Consider the following 23,981-nt stretch of genomic DNA (forward strand, 5'->3'; position numbering starts at 1 on the left):
GGGGCAGAGAGGCCCAGAGGCAGAGACCGGCCTGCTGCATGCAGACTTGCTCTGAGTGGATGGGATTCTAGTGACTGACCTGCCACCGTGGGAATAAAGTTGGGTATAACTCTTTCCCCCCAAGAACATTCCACTGTCATTTCTTTGGCCACATTGAATCCATAGTGAACTTGTCCAGGGCTGAAACCCATCAGCAAAACAAGACCCAGTGGAAATGCTACCCCAGTGGTTCATGAGAGACATTAAGTCTGGCTTTGCCTTTCCTGCCATGGGGCCTCTGGTGGAGACTGTTGGTTGCCTCCCCTAATCTGTCCTCTCCTTCTTCCAGAGTGACAGTGTCTTGCCAATGGGTTTCAGCCCTGGGCAAGTTCACTATGGATTCAATGCAACCAAAGGAATGATAGTAGAACATTCTTGTAGTGAAAGGGCTATACCCAACTTTATTCCCATGACAGCAGGTCAGTCACTAGAATCCTGTCTACTCAGAGCGAGTCTGTCTCCACCTCCTGGCCGCAGCCCGCACAGCTGTCCCCGTCTCTGTCTTGGTGCTGCCACCATTCCAGCCTCTGCAGCCTTGCAGCTGTGCCACCATGTCACCCAGGGCACTGGGTGGAAGTCTTTATATAGAGTCAGTAGCAACGTATTGCCCACACATGTGTAGTGAGCTAGTCAACCAGGGCCAGGTGAGAATCCGGGCCACAGGAACATTCACTTTACTCACAGACAGGACTGGGGCTCTAGACTGCGTAAAGACAACACTCTGACCCTCCCTTTTTGCTGGGTGTTATCCTGTGACTAAGCTCCAGCTAATGATTTCATCGAAGTGATATGTGCGACCTCTGGGTTGTACTCTCAGAGGGAAGGAGGGTGCCCTCCCCTCTCTGGTTTCCACTAGAAGACTGGAATGCATCCGTAGTGATGAGACATCTGGGTGATAGAATGAAGGGTGATACCTCATGGAAGGTGGCAAAGCAGTAGAGGAACCAGGGTCTCTGGAAACTTTGTGGACTAGAGCTGCCATCCCAGCTCAGACTCTTTTGAGAAGGAATAAGCTTCCATTTTTTAAGTCTAGGGTCTTTGCCTCTATTGTTTTGGGCCTTTGCCATGGTTTCTAAATTAATTAAAGGTTTCTAAATTAATTAAAGGACTCTTATAATGAACAATGGTTCTCTGTGGCACTACTGCAGTCACCTGCCCACGGCCACCATCAGTGCCCCTCCACTCAAAAAAAGGAGAGGATTCCTGGGGGAGGGGCCATTCTTGGCTGTGGGTCATGGCTGCTCCCAGGAGCAGCTGGTATGGTTACTGCAGACAATTAATTGCCTCTAACACTACTTGACAGGGAAGCCCATCTGCTTATTCAGGAGTGTTTTTGAGTAATATGCACAAAACAAAGGAGCCGGTGATTTGCGGTGTTTCCACGGCGGCAGCACAACTACCTAAAACACTACCTGCTTGCCTGCTGGAGAAAGCGAACACCATGATGTCATCAAAGGTCCAGGCGTAGTCCTGGTGCGGGGGATAGAACACCAGCTTGTCAGAGGCGGCCTTCCTGAGGTCGATGAGGAACGTGGAGTGCACCATGGGGACGGGGAAGCAACCTGTCCTCTTCCATTCTCTGATCTGAAGGTAGTCCGGAGTCCGCTTATAGAAGCCCTGAAAAAGGGCCAATGGGTGCGTTATAGTCTCTGATCTGAGGGCTTCATCTTTCCCAGTCTTCTGCTGGGCTGACTCCTTCTAAGTCACCATCAGCTAAGTAGAAGTCCCCAGGCAAAGTCACCTTTGCTCTTCCTGTTTTGGCCAGAGAATTTCCTTTGGAGTTCAAGAAATGCTACTTACATATAAAACAACACCAAAAGGGTCTGGTTATCAGAAATAATTTTGGTTTCAGCATATGTCTTGATTTAATAATTGCATAAAGGTATGTTTTATGTTGGCTTATGATTGACTATTGAGTATGTGTATTAAGAGGTGGGAGGGCAGAGCCGTTAAGAGCGCAGGTTCTGCTATCTGGCTGCCTGAGTTCAAATCCCACCTCAGCTACTTACTGTCTGTCAGCACTGGTCAGGTTACTCAACCTTGCTGTGTCTATTTTCTCATCTGTAAAACAGGTATAATGGCATTATCTACTCTTAAAGGGTTCTCTGTAAAAATTAAGGTAAAATTTGAAAAGTGTGTAGATTAGTGCCTAGCACCTAGAAAGCTCAATAAATATTAGCTATTATTAAAATTACTTCACTACACTGGCTAATATTTTTAAGTACATACAAATAGGACCCCCTTTCAATGCAATTACTTATTCAATATTCTGGTGGAGATGCCATTGCTCCACACGTTTTGGGGATTCCCTTTTTGAAAATTCCTTTCAGACAAGCACACAGGACAATGAAACAACCCAGCTTGTTTTCCCACCAACTCAACTGTTCAGACAACATTTACTGAGTGCTTTTGTAATCCAGGTACGATGTTAGATGCTGGAGACTTAGCAGTAAGTAGGCAACCCCAATCTCAGCCCTTGTGGAGAATCCACTGGAGTTTAAGTGGCACCAATTATAACTTCCCTGTTGCCAAAGCTCAAATGTATTCCTGAAAAGATGAGATGCATCTCAACAAAACATACTTAAAAGTATGTGGAAGCTTGGGAAGGCATTTCCCAAAATGTTCTAGGTAATGGCAGGCTCGTGGAAGGAGGGCAAAGGTTCATGTGGCACAATTTTTGGTGGATGATAAGTCCTTGTTATTTACTAATCAGTCACATTACTGTAGGGTCACGTTTGTGTAGTGATGTCTGTACACACACAATAGACACTGCAGCCTCTTCTACTTTCCTGTCATTTCCTTCAGAGTCTAGGTGTGTGTTCTTGCTGGGCTAACCCTAACACTGACCACGTGAAAAGGTAGAAGACTCACAAATTAAGACTTAGAAGATGTGAGTCTTAGGTTCATCTTAAGCATCTTCTAGCTGTTTGATCTTGGCCCACGCTTAACCTCTTTGAGCTTGAGTTTCTTCTCGAATGTGGGATTAACAGCTGGTTTGTCTGTTTCTCACAGGGCTGTAGAATGCATCCCATGTGATAAGGTCTATGAAGATACTTTGAAAACCATAATTCATTTCATGAGGTGTTATTATTACTACAATTTTTAATTAGCCTTTGTAACTTAAGGATCGCTTAACACGCTTTGATTTATGAGCATTCTTCCAACAGATAAAAGAAACACTGGTTCTCTAAAGGACTGCCCAAGATAAAATTCTAGACTACTTAGAACAATATTATCATAAGGAGAAGCTTAGAAAATTCATGGTGATTAATGAATCACTGAATATTCTGGAGGTAGGGAGAAAAGCAGAGAAAGAGAGTGAAAGAGAATTAATATGCCTCCTGCAGACAGGTCGGGCGATAGATGTGGCCCTTTGTCCACATAAATTGGATGTTGTTGGCAGTAATTCCTGTTGATTGGCTGAAAACACCAGGGTCATTTTGTTTTGGACATGTTTAAAGGCTCTGGAAACCAGGGCCTGTCTTAAGCATATGAAGTCACTGGCTGCTTCTTTTCCTGCCCTAACCTTGGCCTGACAGGGGAGGGTTGAAAGCCAAAAACGAATAGAGACAAATTAGAATTGCCCCTATGTTGCTAAGATTACACTTTTACTATGTAAAATAAAGGAGTTCATTTCTCTTGTTTGCTTTTAATGACTAAAGCAAACAAGGAGTTGACAGGAACCTAGAGGCTGTGGTTTCTAGGATAATCCACCCTTGTTGCTGGTGTCAATGATCATTAAATTCACAGCCCTCAAGTGATTCTGCCATGGGAAACACTGCAGATTATTAACTGAGAATGTACGAATTTAAATGAACTTTCTATAATGTTTTCTCCCCAAGGGACTGAATGGCTTTTATATATAAGAGTTTAATGCTTCCCTAAAAAAAGATACGGATAACATGCATTCAAAATCTCTTGTAACAGCAGGAAATAATTGTAACCGAAGAGGAACACCTCATCCAGTAGTGTGCTTGAGCCACTGGTTGTTAAATTCTCAGGAATTTTGCAAACTTGTTGACATGTAGCTCAGAATCTGCAGAAATGAAAATCATGTCAATTCCTACCTGTCCACCATCACCAGAGACAGCAGCCTTGCATATTTTTCATAATTACATCATCAAGTGGTTATACTGAAATTTACTTAATCTTTCCCTTAGTTTAAACATTTAAGTTGTTTGCATAGTGGGAGTACTTGCACCATGAAAACTAGCAAATGCTACCAATCAGGGTTATTTCTCCCTATGGGCAGCCAATTATTAAACATTTATCAGCACACCACTGGCCTCTTTCTTTAAACATAAACCAAATACAAAAGAGGGACTCAAAAGTTAGCTCTTGAGCATGAGGACACATTTAACATACATTTTTTTCGCTTAGCATATCTTTATTCTACATTGATGGATACTATATTGGTCAGCTTAATTTCTCTCTCTAAATCATTAATTAAGAATACAAAATATAATCAGTCATAAGCATTCACTTTAACAGATCTATTATATAATGGGAAAGACAGATGATGGAGATTTTGAATTTTGTTTTTAACTTGAATTTTGTAAAAACAAGATACTAGTATAGCACGGGGAAGACAAATATTGACTATAGCATGTTACTACACTGACAGACAGTGATTGCAATGGGGTGTTGGGGGGCTTGATAATATGGGTGAATGTTGAAACCACAATGTTGCTCATGTGAAATCTTCATAAAATTGTATATCGATGATGCCTTAATTTTAAAAAATACACATAAAAAAACAAGATACATAGCAGTTCTAATTATTAGATCTCTTTGGAAATAAATTTGGCAACATAAATCAAAGGTCACCAAAATATTTATACTCTTTGACCCAGTAATTTCACTTCTAAGAAGCTATCCTAAGAAAATAATAGTAAATACAGAAAAATTTATATTAATCATGATGATCTTATAACAGTTAAAATTTGCAGACAACCTAAATGTTTTTGAATTAAGAGAAAGGTCAAGTAAATTACATCATAGCTACTTGATTTAATTATTCAAATCATGCAAGCTGTTATCTATGATGTTAGAGTAGTGAGAATTAACACAAGGTGTTTTTTTTTTTTACTTTTTTGTATTTCCCTGTTTTTCTATAGTGTTCTTATGTTAAATTTAATGACAAAAATATCATTTAATTTTTAAAAATCTCTTAATCAGGGAGGAAAAAAGTACAAATCCCAGAAAACTTCCTTAGCTAATTTAAAGCTTCCAAGGCTAAACTCATTAGAATATTTTCTTCATAATTCATTAATACACAGGAGCTCATTGGACAGTGCATTGGACCTGGATTTACCTCCTTTCCTGAAAAATGACATGCATATTTCAAGGGAGGAAATGAGACAGAAGAATGGGACTACTGGTGACATATGGCTCCCTGTTGAAACTTATAGCCTGAATACATAGGCCAAAAGACTTGCCTGAGGTGTGATTCCGCACCAGAAATTAGAGTACAGGCCCCGGGACTCCAGCATGGGGGCCACAATGGTTTTGTTTTCTGCAATCATTAGACTGAGGGTCTGTGGATTAGTCAGGAAGTTGTCAACGTCTATGAACTGGGAAAAGAAAAGGACAATGTCAAGCGAAGAGAGACTTTTCAGTAATGGGTTCAAGAGCAAGCCCGTACTTCCAAAGGGTCACAGAGACTTGCTCGTGAACATGGAAGCAGTTATCTACGTGCTCCTTACTGAAACTCCTCACAGCTGGATGGCTTTCATTCAGGCAAAACTCATTTAGTCTAACTTCCACGTCTAGCTGTGCGTAAGGTACCAAGCAATGAATCAGTGTTACCACACTGGGTACACGCTCAACCAGGACCCAACCTTCACCTTGGTGAGTGGTTATCAATCACCACCAGCTCCCACCAGCTCCAAAAGACTCATGCAAAAACAGTGATTGAGTACCCATTCTAGGTACAAATGGACAGACTTATTTAGGTTGTCTACATACCAAAATGACTCAAAACAGATCCATCAATGCCATTTTAATGCTACAGGTAAAATTTTTGTTGAGAGTACATTATATCCATGTTAATCAATGATGCTATTTCCCGTTCTTAGCAGAAGTCCCTGTTAACACTGATTCATTACAGGGACGTGATCACAACAGATTCTATCATAAAATAAGTCATTACACTGAGCTGTACATTTAAAAATGATTAAAATGGTAGATTTTATGTTATGTATATTTCATTACACACACACACAAAATAATCTGAAGCGTTCATTCCTATAACAGTCAATCTGTTTACCCAAAACTGGTTCAGAATTTTTGTACACTTCAAGGACATCTAAATAGCTCTACAATATTAAATATCATCAGCACAATTTGAAAACATCTATGAAATTATTTGCAATGAAAGTATGTGCATGTGATAAATGAGTGGGTTGATTTCAACTTTCAAAAGTTGTGGTTGAGGGGCCTGGATAGACATAGGACAGAAGTATTTCCTTTATGAATCAGAGCCTAGTGACAGAGAGCTAGTGTGGACAAGTTTAATGAAACAACATTTGTTCTGTTTCATTGGCGTTATTTCTATTGTTGGACTAGAAAACATTTGCCAAAAGATTTAAATGCTTGTAGGGGAGCTACAGATGAAGAATCTGGTTCCCATTAACATGTGGGGACAAAAGTATCAGTTTTCAAAAGGGAAACAGGGACTGTGGCTCATTGCTATACAGGCAGCTGTCCTGCTTGCCCACTGAGAGGTTCCTGAAAGACAGGGACGGAATATAACACTGCTTCCTAATCATCAGGCCCAGCATTTTCTGGACCACTCTGGAAGTTCTAAGGGAAGTGATGGAACCTCTTCACAGGGACATATTCTCCATGAGAGCCCAGTATAATCAGGAGCAACCAGAAACCAAGCAAGAGATATTCCCAAAATGACTCAGGAGCAAAAAGGAATGGCGTTTCGGAGGGATTAATTTAAATCTCTTCTTATATAACTAATGCCTCATGTCTGAAGAATTCTCCTAAAAGGTTATTAGCACAATTTGCTTGGCTTTGCCTGCAACATACCTATTCAATGAAAGAGATCAAATAATTCAGGAGCTTATTCGCTTAGTGAAAATGCATGTCAGGAGTGAGTCTGAGACGGAATCCAGGTATCCCAACAATTTCTTTCAATTTTTTCTAATGTTTCCCTTGTCCCTTTCTGTAAATGTGGGGAGGCAATGCCTAAGTGAAAGATTGTTTTAATTGCTCTCACAGGCCTAGGTTTTGGACAATTGATTTGGACACATTCTAGATAACAGTTGTCAAGAAATCAAACATCTGTTTTACCAGAATGTAGTCTGACCATTTTTCCCTCGCCGTTCGGAGGGCTGCCTGTCGGAGCTTCATCACATGGGCAAACCGGGAGCTTGGCCAGTGCTTTGGTCCAATTTCGTCAGGATAAGACCTAAAAGAGTAATAGTAATAATAGCTTATGATGAATATATATTGAATGTATTACAATTAACATGTATATAAAATACAATCATAGCTCATAATAAATATGAGTGCCTATATATTCCAGGCCTGTCTTAAAGGTTTATATGTACTAACTCACTTCATCTTCCATCATCCCTAGGAAGGAAATACTATTATTGTTATCATTATCCCCATATTACAGATAAGGAAACAGGAGCCAGGAGAGATTCAGTAACTTGTTGCTTATCATACACAAGACTCCCTCAGTGAAATAGTTCAGTGCATTCCAACAAGCGCCTACTGAGTGTTTATAAGGCAAGTACTACCATTCTCCCCATTTCACAGATGAGAAAACCAGTATAGAGTGGTTAAGGCATTCACCTGATTGACACAGTTAATAAAGAGCACAGTCAGGGTTTGAATCCAGGCATAACCCCAAAACCCATGTTCCTAGACATTTTTTAATACATTCTGCCATCACATAAATCTGGAAATGTCTCAGCATAAAAATATGAATTTCCCAAGGGAAAACAAAAAAGATTCCATTTGTTTGATCAAGTATCAGCAAGGGATTCCGCAAACCTTAACACATGCATCTGTTCCAGGTAGAGTGAGATCACGGAGCAGATGCATAATCATGGGGATTTCTGTCAACAGCCACAACACAGCTGGGCCAGGCCTCTTACATGGCCACATAGACAAGGGGGTTGGCATCCCCTCAAGAATCCTTTTGAAAGCTCCCAACTGGTATGGACATCGATACTGTCACAGGGGCCCCAAACTGGCCACCACTTCAAGTTCCTGTAACTGTGCTGGCAGTACATTTGCCTTAGTGAATGAAAAACCACAAAAAACAATGAGACTGTAACTATACAAACATGGTAAATAACATTATGTTTTGCACAGGAATTCTCTGGGATGCCTTCCCCAATTGTTTCTTCAATGACAATCTATAGAAGTTCTGCTTTTCTGAATATACTGTGCAAAAAAATGCCTTCCTTACTATTTTTCACACTGACCTTGGCATACAATATATTTAGTTGAAATCTGGGTAGTACAGAGAAAGTTATCAGATGCAATGTGGGTATGTAACATCTTTCTGGGTCATTTAATTTAGGCCAAATTCCATTATAAGAAACTCCAAAACAGTGTTCAAAATCTCTTATAATGTTGAAATTTCATTGTTAAATTTTACATAATATATGGACTTGAGATATGTGTGTGTGTGTATGTATACATATATATATTATAAAAGTACTAGATAGAAACTAAAAAAACAAAACTTTTCTCTGGAATGGCACTTATTGTTATTATAATACAAATTTGGCTTTCAATAAATGATTTATTAGGGCACAAATGCAGATAATTCATTCTACTACAATTCCTTAAGCTAGAATTGTAATATCCTTGGTAACATTTATAATAGTGAGTTTAAATAAGTTTTTTCATATTGTCATTCACTCATTTTTCCATCCAATATTGACTTAATGTCCACCAAGAGCATAGCATTCGGGGGAAAATATAAAGTATTTGTATACTCTAGTCCCTGCCCAAGAACCCAAACATTGCTTAGGAAAAAAATGCATAAATTACAAACTTAAAGTTAGTTCAGTGCATTTTGATAAAAAGGAAAATGTAGAAAATAAGAGTTGAGAGAAAGAAAGATCTTTGGAATGATTAGCAACAGCTTTCTGTAGCAGATGGAATTTGGGATAAGATGGATGCAAGTAGGAAATTGCTATGGTTAAGACGGAAAATAACCTAAATGTTCATCAGTAGGGGATTGATTAAATAATTATGGTATGGCCATACAATGGCTACTATGCAGTCATAAAAAATGAAGCAACTTCTTAATTATTACCATGGAATGATTACCAAGATATGATAAGTGAAAAAGCTAAGTGAATGTAGAAAGTATACAAACTTTTCATTTTGATCCCTCAAGTATAAAATGTTTATACTCAAAATATGAACAAATAATATCAATATTTTTAAAAATATATCACATGGTAGTTTATTTGTGAACTAAGGAGAATCTGAACAAAGGAAGAAAGGGCAGCTCTTTGTAACTTACTCGATACAGAGATGATAGTCAGGAAAAGTCACCTGTACCTCCAAGGCTAGAAGCCTGAATGGCTGGAAAACTGGTTAAGGAAGGAAGAAAAATACAACCAATAGAATGTTTTCTTGTTACTCACTCTGGTTCATCCAAAGGCCTCCACTCCACATAGTGATAGGCTTTCTGTACATTTTTCAACCACTCCCTGAGTATTGCTGTTGTATTATCCACATTGTGATCAGTGGCTGCCCTGCATGGGAAAGCACAAGATAGTTCAGTTGTCATCCAAAGAAGAAGGGGGACATCCCAAAGACCCCAGGTTAGTTGAGAATGGCCTGTTCTAAAAAAAAAATTATATATATGAACATGATTCTGTTGTGGTCTGAACTAGACAATGAATTTCTGAAATAAGAGATATTGCTTAAACTCATCTTTGTGTCCTCAGATTCATAAAAAGGGCTTGGCCAATAGCAGAATCAGTAAGTGGTTGTACAAAGACAGTATAAGCCTAAAATGAATTAAACAGGAGTAAATTAATCTAGGAAATTTTCCCATTTGATTTAATTGTTAGTTATTCAAGGTGAAAACCCTGCCTTTAGCTTCACTAACAACTACCATCAATTTAAACAATAATTCAGTTGCATGTTCATTTCAAGTTTGTTTTCAGATCACAAAAAAAATTTCCAGACAGTGGTGTAGAGGGGAAAGCCACAGTCACAATTCTCAATATAAAACTCAAAACCTAAGATATCTTCACCCACCTATATGGTGCAGAAATCCTAGATAAAGTATTAGCAAACAGAATCCAACATCTTATTAAAAAATATTATATAGCATGGCCTAAGATTGTTCAATATAAAGGAAATCCATTAGTATAATTCACTATATCAATAGACCTGAAGAAAAATCATGATTATCTCTGTAAATGCTAAAAAGATTTTCAACACAACTCAACACATATTCCTGAGTTTTTAAAACCACAGTGAATAAAATTATGAAGGAAGGGCAAACAGAAAAGACTCATGGGAAGAGAGAGGTGTCTGAGACTCCTAAAAGGTGGTAAAAATATTTAGGTTTTACTGGCAATTCTGCAGTTCCTTCTGGGAGGGAAAACTATTGGCATTATCAGCAGTAGTGGTTCGCTAGGAGCATAGTCTTGATATGAGCCAATGAAGACATGGAAACAATGGTTACTTTTTCCATATATGGCAATTCCAGTAAATAGGATTTTGTTAAACCCAATCTATAAAGGCTTTTGCTCTTCCTACTTGAGCTTTTGTAGGTCACTGCTGCTCCATCAGTAACAACATGAAATCTTTATCAGAATACTCAGGAATGTTCCAGAGTAAAAAAAAAAATTGTACAGCAAAGCATAGTGGAACCTCACTCTCCATAGGAAATAAATTTCTGTGAAGCACCAAGTAACTTAAAGCTATGTAATTTAAATCATAAGGTATAGAAAAATGGGGGCTAGAGGTTTATGACCAAAATTTGAAAATCTTATTTTTTTAAAATGGATATTTGAATTAAAACTAGCCTTATGAAAAAAATAGAGGACCTGGAGGTGATGCCATGGACAACTTGATCTGTTTTCCAGTCTCTTCTGGAAGTCAGATTAGAATAAGCTCCTCCCTTCAGAATAAAGTCTAGGCAGGAGGAAGACATACAGGCCCACCTGGACATTCCACCACCTGAAGGGGGAGGTGATGTGTGCAGCTGACTGAGGGAACCAGGTGAGCACCTTGGCACAGAGACAGGATGGTACGAGAGGTGGGAAAGTGGACTGGAAGCATCGTAGGAGAGGGACATAGGCTCCATCTAGCTTGTGTGAAGAAGAGCAGCATGCCAGTAAGAATCACATCCACTGTAACACACGGCCACAAGCCACCAACATGCAGTGACATGGCCATGCAGGGCACACTCCTCCCACAGTGAAGCATGTGGGAGCAATTCCCAAGGCCAGGAATCAGGCCTAATGCACATTATTCTTTGCTCAAAATATTAAGAGTAAGAGTAAGTTTAAAAAAAATATATCGACTACCATGATAGCCAAAAGTTCTGCGAATTCTGTATTATTCCCAAGTTCCTTACAAATAGTATAGAAGAATTTATATAACATTTCTTTCTTTCCTTGGTTATTGTTTCTTTATTACACAGGATTTAAATTCTCTTAGCCCTCCCTACACACTGATGCATTTCCTAATCATTTTAACAAAGTTTAACAAAATTTCATTGTATGAAATTTATTTTCATGGGATGCAGACTAACCAACTGAAAGCTCTGCCTGAATGCCCACCACTGACAAACATCCTTAGAAACGAGCTGCCAGGAGTACGCAAAGACAGACGTGTCTAATGAACAGCGGAAGCATAGATTTTAAACACTCTCCCTATGAGTTACATTTTTTTCCTATACAGTCACTGCTCCAAATTGTTAAGATTCTCTTTGTTCTCAGGCTTCCATGGACATGAACAAATCCCCCAGCTGTGGCCGGAGGTCCATGGACACTTTGATGTGCAGGGCCAATCTCCTGCTCTGTCCCAGAGGAAGAGCAGTGCGGACCACACCAGCCCACTGGGGAAGGCTCGCATCCACTCCCCGAGTGAAGGCAAATAAACAGAAATGCAGCAGACACTTCTAACTGCTGCCTTTTAATCCCACTGTCAAAAACATGTTTCCATTTGAATACATAATCATGAAAGCATGCAGGCTCTGGTCTGTTCAGGGGGCTGGTGAGAGAGATAGCAAAGGCCCAGAGCAAGTTCTCTGGAGGAAACACGAGGCTTGAGTTACCAGTGAAGTTTTCAGAGTCCCGTGGAACAACGCAACAGTGTGGTGCCTGTCCTGCTGTGAGCCTCCACAAGCAACCTCACTCAAAACGCTCTGCAGAGATGGATTTTTCCATCAGAATTATGGATTTTTCTGGGAAGCTGAGGACGCAGGATGTGTGAGTCCCTTCTGGAGAAGCCAAAGCATCTCTCCCAGCCTGAAAGCTCCTTCCCATCCTGGGGAGAACCAGGGCTTCCCAGGGTCAGCTGCCCTTCCCCCAGTCAGACCGGGAAAGGCCACAGACATCATTAAAGGATGCCTTGAAGAAAACAAATGATGTGAAGAGACATCTGGAGAGGTGATCTGAAGATGATTTACAGTCTCTAATCAAGCTGGAAAAGCATTCTCGTGAAAGCACGAGCACACGCTGGCTGGAAGACCAAGATACTGGGAGGCTAAGACTGTTCCCTCTTTGCCTCAACTCTCCCTACCACCGTGAAGTCATTCTTAAATCAACAACTCTTCCCTTCTGTCTTCCCTGGGTCTCTGGCTCAGGACAAGAGCAAGGAGAGCTCAGCTCTTGAGCTGTGCTGGTCCTTACACAATTAATCTTCTTCGAAGGCCATGTTGGGATAGTGACTTCCCTTCATCTCTCAGAAACACCATGCCCTGCCAGCCAGTAAGGGGTCTCCCTCTCTACGTGTAGGAGAGCTGTGGCCCGACACAGCTGCGGTGTGGTGGTCAGTCCCCTCTCTACCCATCAGTTCTCACTGGCTTCCTTTGGAGCTCGTACCTGAAATAGAAGAGCTGGTAGAAACAGGTGAACACCCACTTGGCCTCGGAGGGAAGTTAAGGCCATTTCACCCCATAATGCTGCCCATCCACTGTCTCTCCGATTCTGGTTCTAGTTCCTGTTTCCTCTTTGCCTCCCTCTTCTCTCACTGTGCATGTAGCAGGGCCCCATGTGTCTCAGAGTCAAAGTCAAATGAGAACAAAAGCAAACATAGTGCAAATACAATCAACAGCATGGGCAGGGATTTCCTCGGCTAATGAAGCTCCAGGGCCAGCAGGTGCATTGTCACCATGAAGGAAAAAGTGGAGTTCATTGAGCAGACCAGCGAATAAACACGTCTGCAGGACAACATAACTTTAGTACTTGGCCGTGGCCAAAAAAAGAAATTGAGATTTCTCTGGCAATGTCTAATCACACTGACATTTCAGAAGGTCTGTTTTCATTCCCCAGTCTTGGCTCTCAAACTAATAGCCAACTTGAAATAATTAGAGCTGACTCATTTATTTTGACCACAAGTCCTACTGAGTTTGTGCAGGCTGAATTCACACCGGCAGGGGTGGGGCCACTGGAGCTGTGGTAAAGATGTAGACTGCAGCTCTCAGCAGGTGGAATGCACACTGAGGACAGCGTACTGCTGATCACTTCCATCTGCCCTGACCCTCAGGGAATGTTCTCCACTTCCCTGCCGCTCCAGAAAGTCTAGAACAACAGGACTGCGATCGCTGGAGCAGGATGACGGCAACACTGTGCAGCCGTCAATCTTTGTTGCTGAGGAACCTGTAAAATTCATCCCCCAGAGGCTCAAGGGAACCGTGGTGGAATGAGCAACAAAGTTAGTCACCACCTGGACTCTCCGCACCATGACGGGTGTGTTGGCAAAAATGAATTTTCCAACTTAAGACTTCAAAACCTGAACTTCCCTCCTAAACTGCCTCTTGTTTTCATCCAGCAAAGAAGACTCATGGGTGTAGAAAATAAAGAGCTCCACCTAAAAATAAAATCCCACTTTGGGAAGCAACTGGTGAAATTTATTTTCAAGAAAGGTCACGTCATCGAGTCCCACCACCCCTGCCTACGTTCTCAGCAGTTCTGCGAAGGGGAAGAGATATGCTTGGTCACATGGCAAAAGGTGATGATGGATTCTTGCTGCTTGGTTACTGTGTAAAGCTGTTTAAAGATCTAGAATTGTCTGCTGGGGAGAAACGATGTGAATATGGTTAAGGATACAGATATATGAACTGGGTGCTGGGGATTTCTCCCAACAAAAGCTTTTTCTTATGTCCTACCACGTCAACAGCAGCAATTTTACCTAATGAACTAAAAATCAGGAAAACTCACTTCTCATGGAACTCTCCTCACCAACAAAATTAATGTTTATATTCCTGCAACATCCCTCCTCAGTATATCTCATTTAATTTCAGAAACAAGCATAGACATTGTACACTGAAGACTGGGTAAAAGTAATGTAAAAAGAAATGTTTGATTCTGGAAATGTAATCAACCAATGTATCGATTTCATTCCTTAAGGGCAGGAATGAGAAAGAGTAAAATTTGCCAATTGACCAGTTAATAGTCAATTCAAAAGCCCAATACCATTTTAATGAAATCAATATGAACTTAAACATATTACAAATGAGCCATTTCTTGATACATTCAACTCTGAGCTATAGTTTTCCTCTCTTGGTATTAACCCCTCACCCATACATCATGCATTACCCCACTGAGAGCCTTCTGGCTGCCTAGGTTAGGCATTGCTGTCATCTCCCCGCATTACAGCAGAGAAGTCTGAGGATGAGCCGTTCTGACTTGCTCAAAAGTCATGCAAATGGTGGGTGTTAGAGTTTGGACTTTTCCTTCAGGCCTTCTGAAGCCCCTTCCCCACCCCAGCTCAAACTGCACCCCCCACTCCACTGCACTCGCCTACAGAGAGCAGATGCCCACCCATCCAATTGGAAGGAATCCTCTGCCTTGTCAAAGACATTAATGAACCCTACCAGTATCACCACCTCAGAATGAAAGGATGGACATGCCCCTGCAGGAAATGAAACAAGAAAAATGGGGAGATTTATCAATTTGCTATAAGCTTCGTTGAATTCACTTCAGTATAATTTTCCTTGGAGCCAAAACCCTTGGGATTCTATGCAAATAGCAGCAGCTATATCCATAATGAGATAAATATGTTTCTCGTTTGTCTAAGAGCTTTTTTCCTGTTTTTTTCTCCTTTGGCCTTGGTTGTTTCTTCTTCCCACTCATTTTCACCCACTCCTCATTTCCTCTTCTCTCTTCCTTGCTGGATTTCCCAACTCTATTAGGTTTTTATTTTTTTGGGTGTTCCCTGAAGAAATGGAATTACTAACAAAGTGTTCCTGTGTAGTCAACAACTAGAGCACTGATCCTAAAATAGAGGACACAATGGACCAGGAGCCCCGAACCTCTCTACCCGCCCAACACCTCAGACTAGACCTGATGCCCCATATCTGTAATGGCACCAATTCCCAGCCCACACTCCCAGCATTACACTTGCTCTTGTATTAAAATTAACTGGTTCTATCTTTCTCTGTTACCCGATGCTCTTCCCCCTGGTAATTGTCCTGGTGCCTAACAAAGTTTACTGTGTAAAATAGGCACTAATCATGGGCTTGATGGATAAATGAATGAACAATTGCAGGGGATGTCCCCAATCCCACCCAAATGCCTACAAAGACTGAGCACAGAAAACATAAAGGAGGGAGCTGAGAGTGTGGGAGGAAGATTATTAAGAGGAGACACACGCCTGCTTCAGGGTCAGCTGATTGGTGCCATGCTAGGAGGTGTGCCCGGAAATGCTAGATTGTCCAGTTGTTTTGAGAGAAGACAGATATTGAAGTTTTAGAGATAAAAGTCTATTTGTAACCTACAAGAACTTTTAAGCTGAAATGTCATGAATGTATTCCAGTACGACAGGGGCTCTCTGGAAACCAGGAACACAACACAACGACCACATTATTTCAGCTTTTAATGGTCCTGGTACATCCACCTGTACATGCCCAGGGCACACAGTTCAGTAATTAAATATTTCCATTATGGCTGGGAGGATAGCAATAAGGCCACTTCACTGCTTTCACAAACACAGAAAGCGTTTTCACTGAAAGGGAAGGCAGATATGCACTGATTGAACAAGGTCTTATTAAGTCAGTCTAATAGAAGTAGAACTGGAAAAAGCAATAATGCAAGCACCGTGGAGTGAGCATGAGGGTACATGTCCCACAAACACCACATACAACCTCATTTTGCATAGCATCTAAAGCATATTTATTGCGCCAATTTTCTAAAATAACACCTTTTTTGAGATATAATTCACATACCGAACATTCACTCTCCTAAAGTGTACAATTCAGTGGTTTTCCATATACTCGTTAAGTTGTACAGCCATTGCCATTATCTAATTCCAGAACATTTTTGTCACCCTGAGAAGAAACCCTGACCCTGATAGCAATCACTTCTCATTCTCCCTCCTCTCCGGTTCCTGGTAACTATAAGCACTATTTTACTTTCTGTCTCTATGGATTTGCCTTTTCTGGACATTGTGTGCAAAGGGAATTATACAACTGTGCTTCTTGTGTCTGACTTTTTTTACTTCACACAATGTTTTCCAGGTTCATGCAGGTTGTGTACTTTATATATTTATGTCTGAATAATATTTCATTGTATGGATATACCACATTTTGTTTATCCATTGATCAGTGAATGGACATTTGGGATGTTTTCACTTTTTAGTTCTTACAAATACTGCTGTGATGAACATTCATGTATGAGTTTTTGTGTGAACATATATTTTCATTTCCCTTGGGATTACTGCCCAAATTTTAAGTATTATGGAAAGTGAAAAAAACATATTTTTTAATTCTCTTTCATTTGTGGAGAACCTACTGTGTTACTGGCACTAAGCTGGGCATTTATATATATGTATAACTCTAATCCTTATAGAAATTCTCAAGGTAGGTTTTATTATCCTCATCTTACAGATGATGAATCTGAAATTTAAAAACTCTCTCTCAAAAATTATTCTCTTTGCACTTACACTTCCATCTCTGATGTGTGTGTTTGTTTTTTTTTTAATTTCTGAAGAGCTCAGTTTTCTGTTTGAACACATCAAGGAGGGATCCTCTCTGGTCTGCTATCTGAATATCTTAAGGGTATGACATGAACAGATGCAATCTGGGAATGTGGGGGCAGTTACAAACATGCAAGAAGTGTTGGGTCTCAGCAGAGGAGCTGGGCAAATGCCACCGATGTTGACAGTCAGTCCTCAGGGCTAGCAGGGCAATGCCCCAGCCAAACACAGGACCCTTGAAACATGAGGTCATGATGAAGCAGGGCCAGCATGAGCACAGGGAAGCCACAGCCCAAGGACCGGCCTTGCTAAATGAAGCCCAATGGGAGGACCCGCCACCAGGAGCCACTCTCCAGATGCAAAGGAAAACTGGCTGGCCTGGGCTAAAACTGTAAAGGCCAAGTGGTCATTTGGGGGCAGATCATGTTCTGTGCAGGAAGGTTTACTTTAATTCATTCATTTCTGGAGACAACTGCAGCTGAAAATAACAGTAAATATTTTGGTTACCCTTTCAGCCTGGGTTATTGGCACTATTATTGAACTAACCACGTCCTTAATCAAATAGAAAAGCATGAAGTCAGGAGACATGGCTCTTCTGCTAAAGATTAAGCTCTATAATCTTTATGAATTTGCTTGAACTCTGAGTGCCTCGCTTTTCCATCAGTGACATGGAGTAGTAACACCTGCTGTTTGCACCTAGCCAGTGGGGTATTTGGAGGTGCCAACAGCCTGTGAAGGAACCTGCTAGAACACTTTGGAAGCTGGCGTCTCTCTAGCTGTTCCCAACACACACACACACACACACACACACACACACTCAAATAAAAATAAGACAGCCTGTTAAATAGGCTCTTAAGATGCATGCAACAAAGTTCAACACACGCTTTTATGGCAAACAAACCAGAATTACCACAGTCCACATTTTTTAAGAATAAATGCACATGCCCATTTAAAAAACAGAAAATCAAATACTGTGGCAAAGACCGCTAATGGTCTCTGTATCAGTTTTCCTCTTCTCCCCTGGTAACATGTCTAACTGGACCTGTGACCATCCAGCTGAAGGAGTAGATTGTAAGCTCCATGTCAGTGGGGATGTTTGTCTGTTCTGTTCGCTGTTCTATTCCTAGTGGTTAAAATTTTAGTGCCTGGGACATAGTATGTGCTCAACAAATATGTGTTGAATGTTCCTTTCTCACCACCCTTCTAACCTAGTAAGAACTGTAAAAACACCTGTACGGTTCTCTCAGTCCAATAGATGCCTGGGCCTCTCCTCTGGGCCAGGTGCAGGAAAACACCACTGTCCTTGGTGTCAAGGTGCTCCCAGTTTAATGAGAAATGCAGGTATAGAAATAAGTAAGTGTAATTTGGTGAGACGTTTGCCTCAACGGATATATAACAAGGTGTCCAGGTGCCAGAGAGGACAGAGGGGCCAGAAAGGTGGGAAGGGTCACAGGATGAGACGTCTGAACTGGAATTTGAAGAATAGCAGATATTTAGAAGGAGGAAGAGGTAGAATATTCCAGAAGGAAGAACAATATGTGCGGAGGCAGAGAGGTATGAAGCAGTATGATGTGTTCGCAGAACTACATGTAATTTGTTGGTCTAGGGCTTCTACGTCAAGAGAGTGAAGTGGCTGCTGGTTAGGGGTGACGCAGCTGTCCTTGGGAATGGGAAACGTGTGGGAAGCAATGAAGACGTTTGCCTCACTTTCCTGGTTCCCCAGAATCTTGCCCCTTCAGAAAAAATAAGCTGGTGCATCAGTCTCTGAATATATATATTTTGCCAGGTTGTGACAGGTATTGCCTTCACCATGATCCATTCTTTGAATTCCTTAAGGAAATGCTCGAAAGACATATGAAGTGCTGGCCCCCTTTATTCCATTTCCATACACAGGTTCAGCTGCCACAGATGATGGGTTTTCTGGGAAAAGTGTGATTTCTAACATGCTGAAACATTTTCTTCACAACTTCATTTCTACTTCTCAGACCACGTGTCCATATTTCTCCCTCAAAAACTATGCCTGGGTCTTAGCAAACATCTAGCAGGTGCCTGTTGTAGGACCTAGTGAATAAATAAATGCCTGCATAAATTGATGACAAAAATTATGGCCTCCGTATTTACTAAGGGTCTCCCGCTTATGCCAAAGAGGCAGTATATTTAACAGAATAATGCTCAACCTGTATAAAGCCTTTTGACTTTTTTAAGTCATGGAACTTCTTCCAGCTATGGGACTTGTTTCCCCATTCAAAAGGTTGGGCTGGGAACATGAACGGAGACAGAAAGTGTCCAATTTGAAAACTGAATACAAGGCCATTTTCCCACAGAGTCGCCGAAAATACACAAGTTGGTTTCAGCTGACAAGAATTTTCTGTCCAGTCCCTGACTGTTACCTAACACCTGTTGACTTGCTTCCAGGAATAACACTCCCAGCCAGCCCAGGAGGGAAAGAGAAAAGTGTATGCTTTGGATTTATCTGCTTGGAAAAGTTTTAAGTCTGTCTTCCCACATCATTTCCTTTGAGGTTTCTTGTCAGGGGGCACGGCAGGGGGGGCGGGGGGGACTCCTGTATGGCAGGTGTGAGGCCTACATCCACACTCTATTCTCACACTCACATGCAAACTGAAGAGTACCAAGAAATGTTTTTGAGGAGTTCTGAGTTATTTTACTCTTATTCGTGGTGTCAGAGGCAAACAGGAGGCTATTTTGACGGTATTTTTTCCCATCTCTGTTATGGAAAACTACCACTGGAGAGAAGGAACGCTGTGCTCCTTACCTTTCCAGGGTCCCTGTGGCTTTGTGACACACTGCTGAGCAGGGAGGCATGCACAAACACACAGCACACAGATGCTTCCCTGCTACCTTCATTACCCACTCCACTTCTGCACGGAGGGGAATAGCGAGAGAAAGCCTCAGCTGAGGGTTCCCTCCCCATCAGACAATGAACTAGAGCCCTTTAATTTGAACATTTAATCCTATGATGTAGTACTCTTATTAACCCATTGTAAAGATGGGGAAAATCACATCCCGGAAGGTGACACATCATGCCCCAGGTCCCAGAAGGTAGTAAGGGGGAGAGCTAGACTTGAAGTCAGACAGCAGGGCGCAGACGATTATCTTGTTGAGCCACTACTTTGAGTCTCATTTTGAAATTGCACTTTTGGAGTGAAGTTTAAAGCAGAGGAAATACTTTAAAGAAGATAGAGAGTACATCACACTTTTCTTATAAGTGCTGGATGTATCGTCAGGCTTTATGTTATTAGTAAAACTGCCACGCCACAGGACATTTATGTTACTTTAGAGCCCCCAGGGGTCACTGGCCCTCTTCTCTGCATGCCTCAGGAGCAAACTGATCCAGCCAGTGCTCCTAATTTTTAGCAATATCTTGATGAACAAATAACAATATTTGCATTTAACAATAACTGATTGATTTTTCTCTTTAATGTTTCTTTTAACTTAATTTTAACTTGGTTATCTCTTGCATATTGGATAAGTTTAAGGACCATTTTTGCCCTTGCTGTGTAATGGAGAAATGGGATTTAGGGAAAGGATGACTAGCTTTTTAAAAGCCTGCTCCAAATTTCATCTGATGACTTTGGAAGATAGGACAAGGATCCTGGATCTTAGACTTCCAAAGTCCTGAAGTGTTCCCCAACCTCCCCACGTAGGAACCATGCACCTCTTCTTTCTAGTACTTCCAGAATTACAACTTTATACTTATTTCTAGGGAACTGAGTATTTATTTCTCTCCTTGTGGTCTATACATGGTGTGAGGGCAGGGATTCATTTGTCTTTTGTCATCACAGTGCAGTGCCTGGCATTGGCACTGAGTCAAGTGCTGCTAAATGAACTGAATCCGAGATTGCTGTCCTCACCCTTCTTTTTAATTACTAAATAGTTAAAATGTGGATGCTTCCGTGGTAAAAATGAAACACATAGTCAGACAAGATGGGAGAAATATCTTTTGAGCACTCCCTGTCTGTTTCATAATCCATATCTGGAAAGTTTGGCTTTCAAGTGGGCCTGGGTACAGGCAGGGGCAGACACTGAATGGCACTGAGCTGTTGGAAGGCTCTGGGGGAGCCCAGTAACTCATGCTGGGTGAAGCAGGGAATGTGATCAGTTGCTCTGAAGGCAGCACCCAGCAGACATTTGGGCAGGGCAGAGTTCAGGCAAGTGTAATTGTGGTCAATGGCCAGTATGGCAGCAGGTGAGTCATTCTCCCCTGTTTTCATTAGGGTGTGTCATTCGAGCCAAATTAAAAATCCAGCAAAAGGACTTGGCACTTATCATAATAAACAGTCTGATTCTAGCCAATTCAGGGAGAAGGCTGTGACCTCCCTTTCAGACCTAAAAGAGCATGTGATGGCTTCCCTAGGAGCAGGCAGCCCAAAGACAGCTCTTCCTTCCCCAGCCGCAGGTCAGGCCATGCGGAAGGCATGCTGCAGCCTTCAGCTACTGCCATGTTCTCCCGAGGCACCATGGGAAGGAAGTCAGTGATCCATTGTTCAAGGTTCATTTCCCCAGAATCTCCTGACCGTTTTTTCAGTTGCCTCTGTAAAGTATCTCATGACATGCCCTTGGGAAAATCCTCATTTTCTTTCCACATAGCTGATGTTTAGAAAGGGAGTTAGATGTTACTAGAGTAAGAACTCACTGACCCAGGTTTCTTCAGAGAGGATCAGAGCAAAGCTTCAAAGGAATCAGTTTTTCATTAAGACGGCTATTTATACGAAGACTTGACAGAAGCTCTTCAGGTAATGTGACACTCAAGATGAGGGTCTGGTAAAATGATCACATATGTTGTATTGTTTAATCCTCACATGCTAGGAAGTAGGTATTCTCCCCATCTTAGAGATGAGGAAACAGGTGCAAAGCTAGTAAGGGATGGACCCAGAATTCAAGCCTACATAATTACCCTGCAAATTAAAGGTAAGTTTTCAAGAGCAATGGATGAAGAGATTTCCTTGTGGTAAGGTCTCAAGGGAAGGAATAACAAAATACCTGCCATGAAGTCAAGAATTTAAATTTAGTCAGATTTCTTAAAAATAGAACAGAAAGATAAGTGTATCTGACTATACTGTCTACAGACAGAATTCACTCTGTCCAGAAGACTGTGTATTGAAGTGGCTTCCAGAATCTTTTAGCAATTCAGTCCTGGCTAAATTACTTAACATCTGTAAGATGTCCTCATCTGTATGTAAAGACTAAAAAAGCAACATGGAAAGAATAAACTTAACAGAAAGAAACAAAAGGGAGAGAAATAGCAACAATGATACACAACATCAAGAGTCATTCTTTTGAATATGTAAAATTTCCAAACTTACATAGTAAGAAATTGTAACTAGAAGTAGTTCGTCAATAAAGAAAAATATACTGTAATCCAATAAAATGCATTTGGCTCTGATTCAGTGGAAAAATCTTCTGAGTAGCCAGTCATTCTTTCAAATTCTAATTTATTTGCAAAAAAGTGATTTTTGGACCCCATATCTATAAAGAACAATTTCAAATACATATATTCATGCATGAACATAGGGGAATAAAATCTCAAATAAAACTGTAGCAAAATACAATACAAAAAAATGTGTTGAAAATGAAGTACTCATTTGAGCTAGCTGGGGTGGGGGAGCAGGGAGGGACAGGGGAAATCCCCAGGCACCCTCATCAGGCCAAATGAAGGCCCTCAGCTTTGGGAGCCAGAGAACATTAGGCCAAAGAATCTCAAAGTCTTCTTGTATTACCAGCTGTTTTTCCAGCTCCTCTGTGTTTTTTCCTCTCTCTCTCTCTCTCTCTCTTTCAGTTTTTCTGCCTTTTTCTCTTTTTGACTATTTGTTTTTCTAAAGAAACCTTTTGGGTTTTCTTCACAGTTTTTAAATGTAGTGTCTTCATTTATATTGTTTTATTGTACTTTTATGGGGTATTGTAATTTACCATCTTTCCCTGATCTCTTTATGATTCTTAAATTTTTCTTTAAAAAAATTCAACACTTTCTGTTACTTTTTTTACTCCTAACTTTTTACTCCTTATTTCTTATCCTTAATCTTCATCCTGACTACAATAGATGCTATATTTTTAATTTTTCAAACTTACTGGATTTTGGTTTTTTAACTGTTTATCTTTCAGTTATCTCATTAGGTAAATCTATGGGTCTTTTATTTTATATCTTACAGTATTTTTTTCAGTTTTATTTATCAACAGTTTATTTTATATCTTACAGTATTTTTTTCAGTTCATTTGTCAACTGTATGAGCATCTAATATAGTACAAAGCCTATGAAAAACACACATAATCCCTTTGGAAGAACAAAAGAAACCTTGAAATGGGGAAAGGAATGCAGAAAGTTCAGGTTGATAATGTTCAGAAGCTACTAGAAACTGAATGCATCCACCTTATGAGAAGATGGTTTAAGGGTATAGAATAGACAGTGATTGAGTTTTAGTGTTCGATAAAGATCAGGACCAAAAATCAGTACCAATGAGACTAGTGGAAAGAAAACTCTATGAAAGATGCAATAAGGACTCTTTGCTTGAAACACTGGACTATGGAGCTCTGTCTGAAAAGGAAAGGCTATTTCCTGCCAAGTTCTTGCTCCTTAGACAAAAGTAAATGTTTTGACATTCCTGCAGGCTCAGGGAATTCTCCACCTTGTGAACCAAGGCCGGGCTGCCTAGAGGTGCGGACTGTCAGCTAGCATGCTGCTTATCTGCCTAAAAGCTCAGCACATTGGCCTTCTCTAAACACAGGCAAAGGTGTCAATTAGAGAGCATTGCAGTTCCTTTCACGGGAGAAACACCAGCTGA

The 23,981-nt window shown here is 40.9% G+C and overlaps 1 protein-coding gene across 2 annotated transcripts in view; it reads right to left on the reverse strand.

Annotated features, from left to right (window-relative positions):
* The window catches only part of COLGALT2 (collagen beta(1-O)galactosyltransferase 2), a 96,990-nt gene that overhangs the window by 39,768 nt on the left and 33,241 nt on the right, over nucleotides 1-23,981 (reverse strand). For both annotated transcript variants that reach the window (XM_057507942.1, XM_036912568.2), the window contains exons 2-5: nucleotides 9,669-9,779; nucleotides 7,342-7,459; nucleotides 5,478-5,612; nucleotides 1,452-1,656 (exon numbers count right to left, since the gene is read on the reverse strand). In XM_057507942.1, the coding sequence (XP_057363925.1) occupies nucleotides 1,452-1,656; nucleotides 5,478-5,612; nucleotides 7,342-7,401 (400 nt within the window). In that variant the 5' untranslated portion in view covers nucleotides 7,402-7,459; nucleotides 9,669-9,779. The remainder of the gene's footprint in view (nucleotides 1-1,451; nucleotides 1,657-5,477; nucleotides 5,613-7,341; nucleotides 7,460-9,668; nucleotides 9,780-23,981) is intronic.

Source organism: Manis pentadactyla, chromosome 9 (assembly GCF_030020395.1).
Source record: "Manis pentadactyla isolate mManPen7 chromosome 9, mManPen7.hap1, whole genome shotgun sequence".
Lineage (NCBI taxonomy): Eukaryota > Metazoa > Chordata > Mammalia > Pholidota > Manidae > Manis > Manis pentadactyla.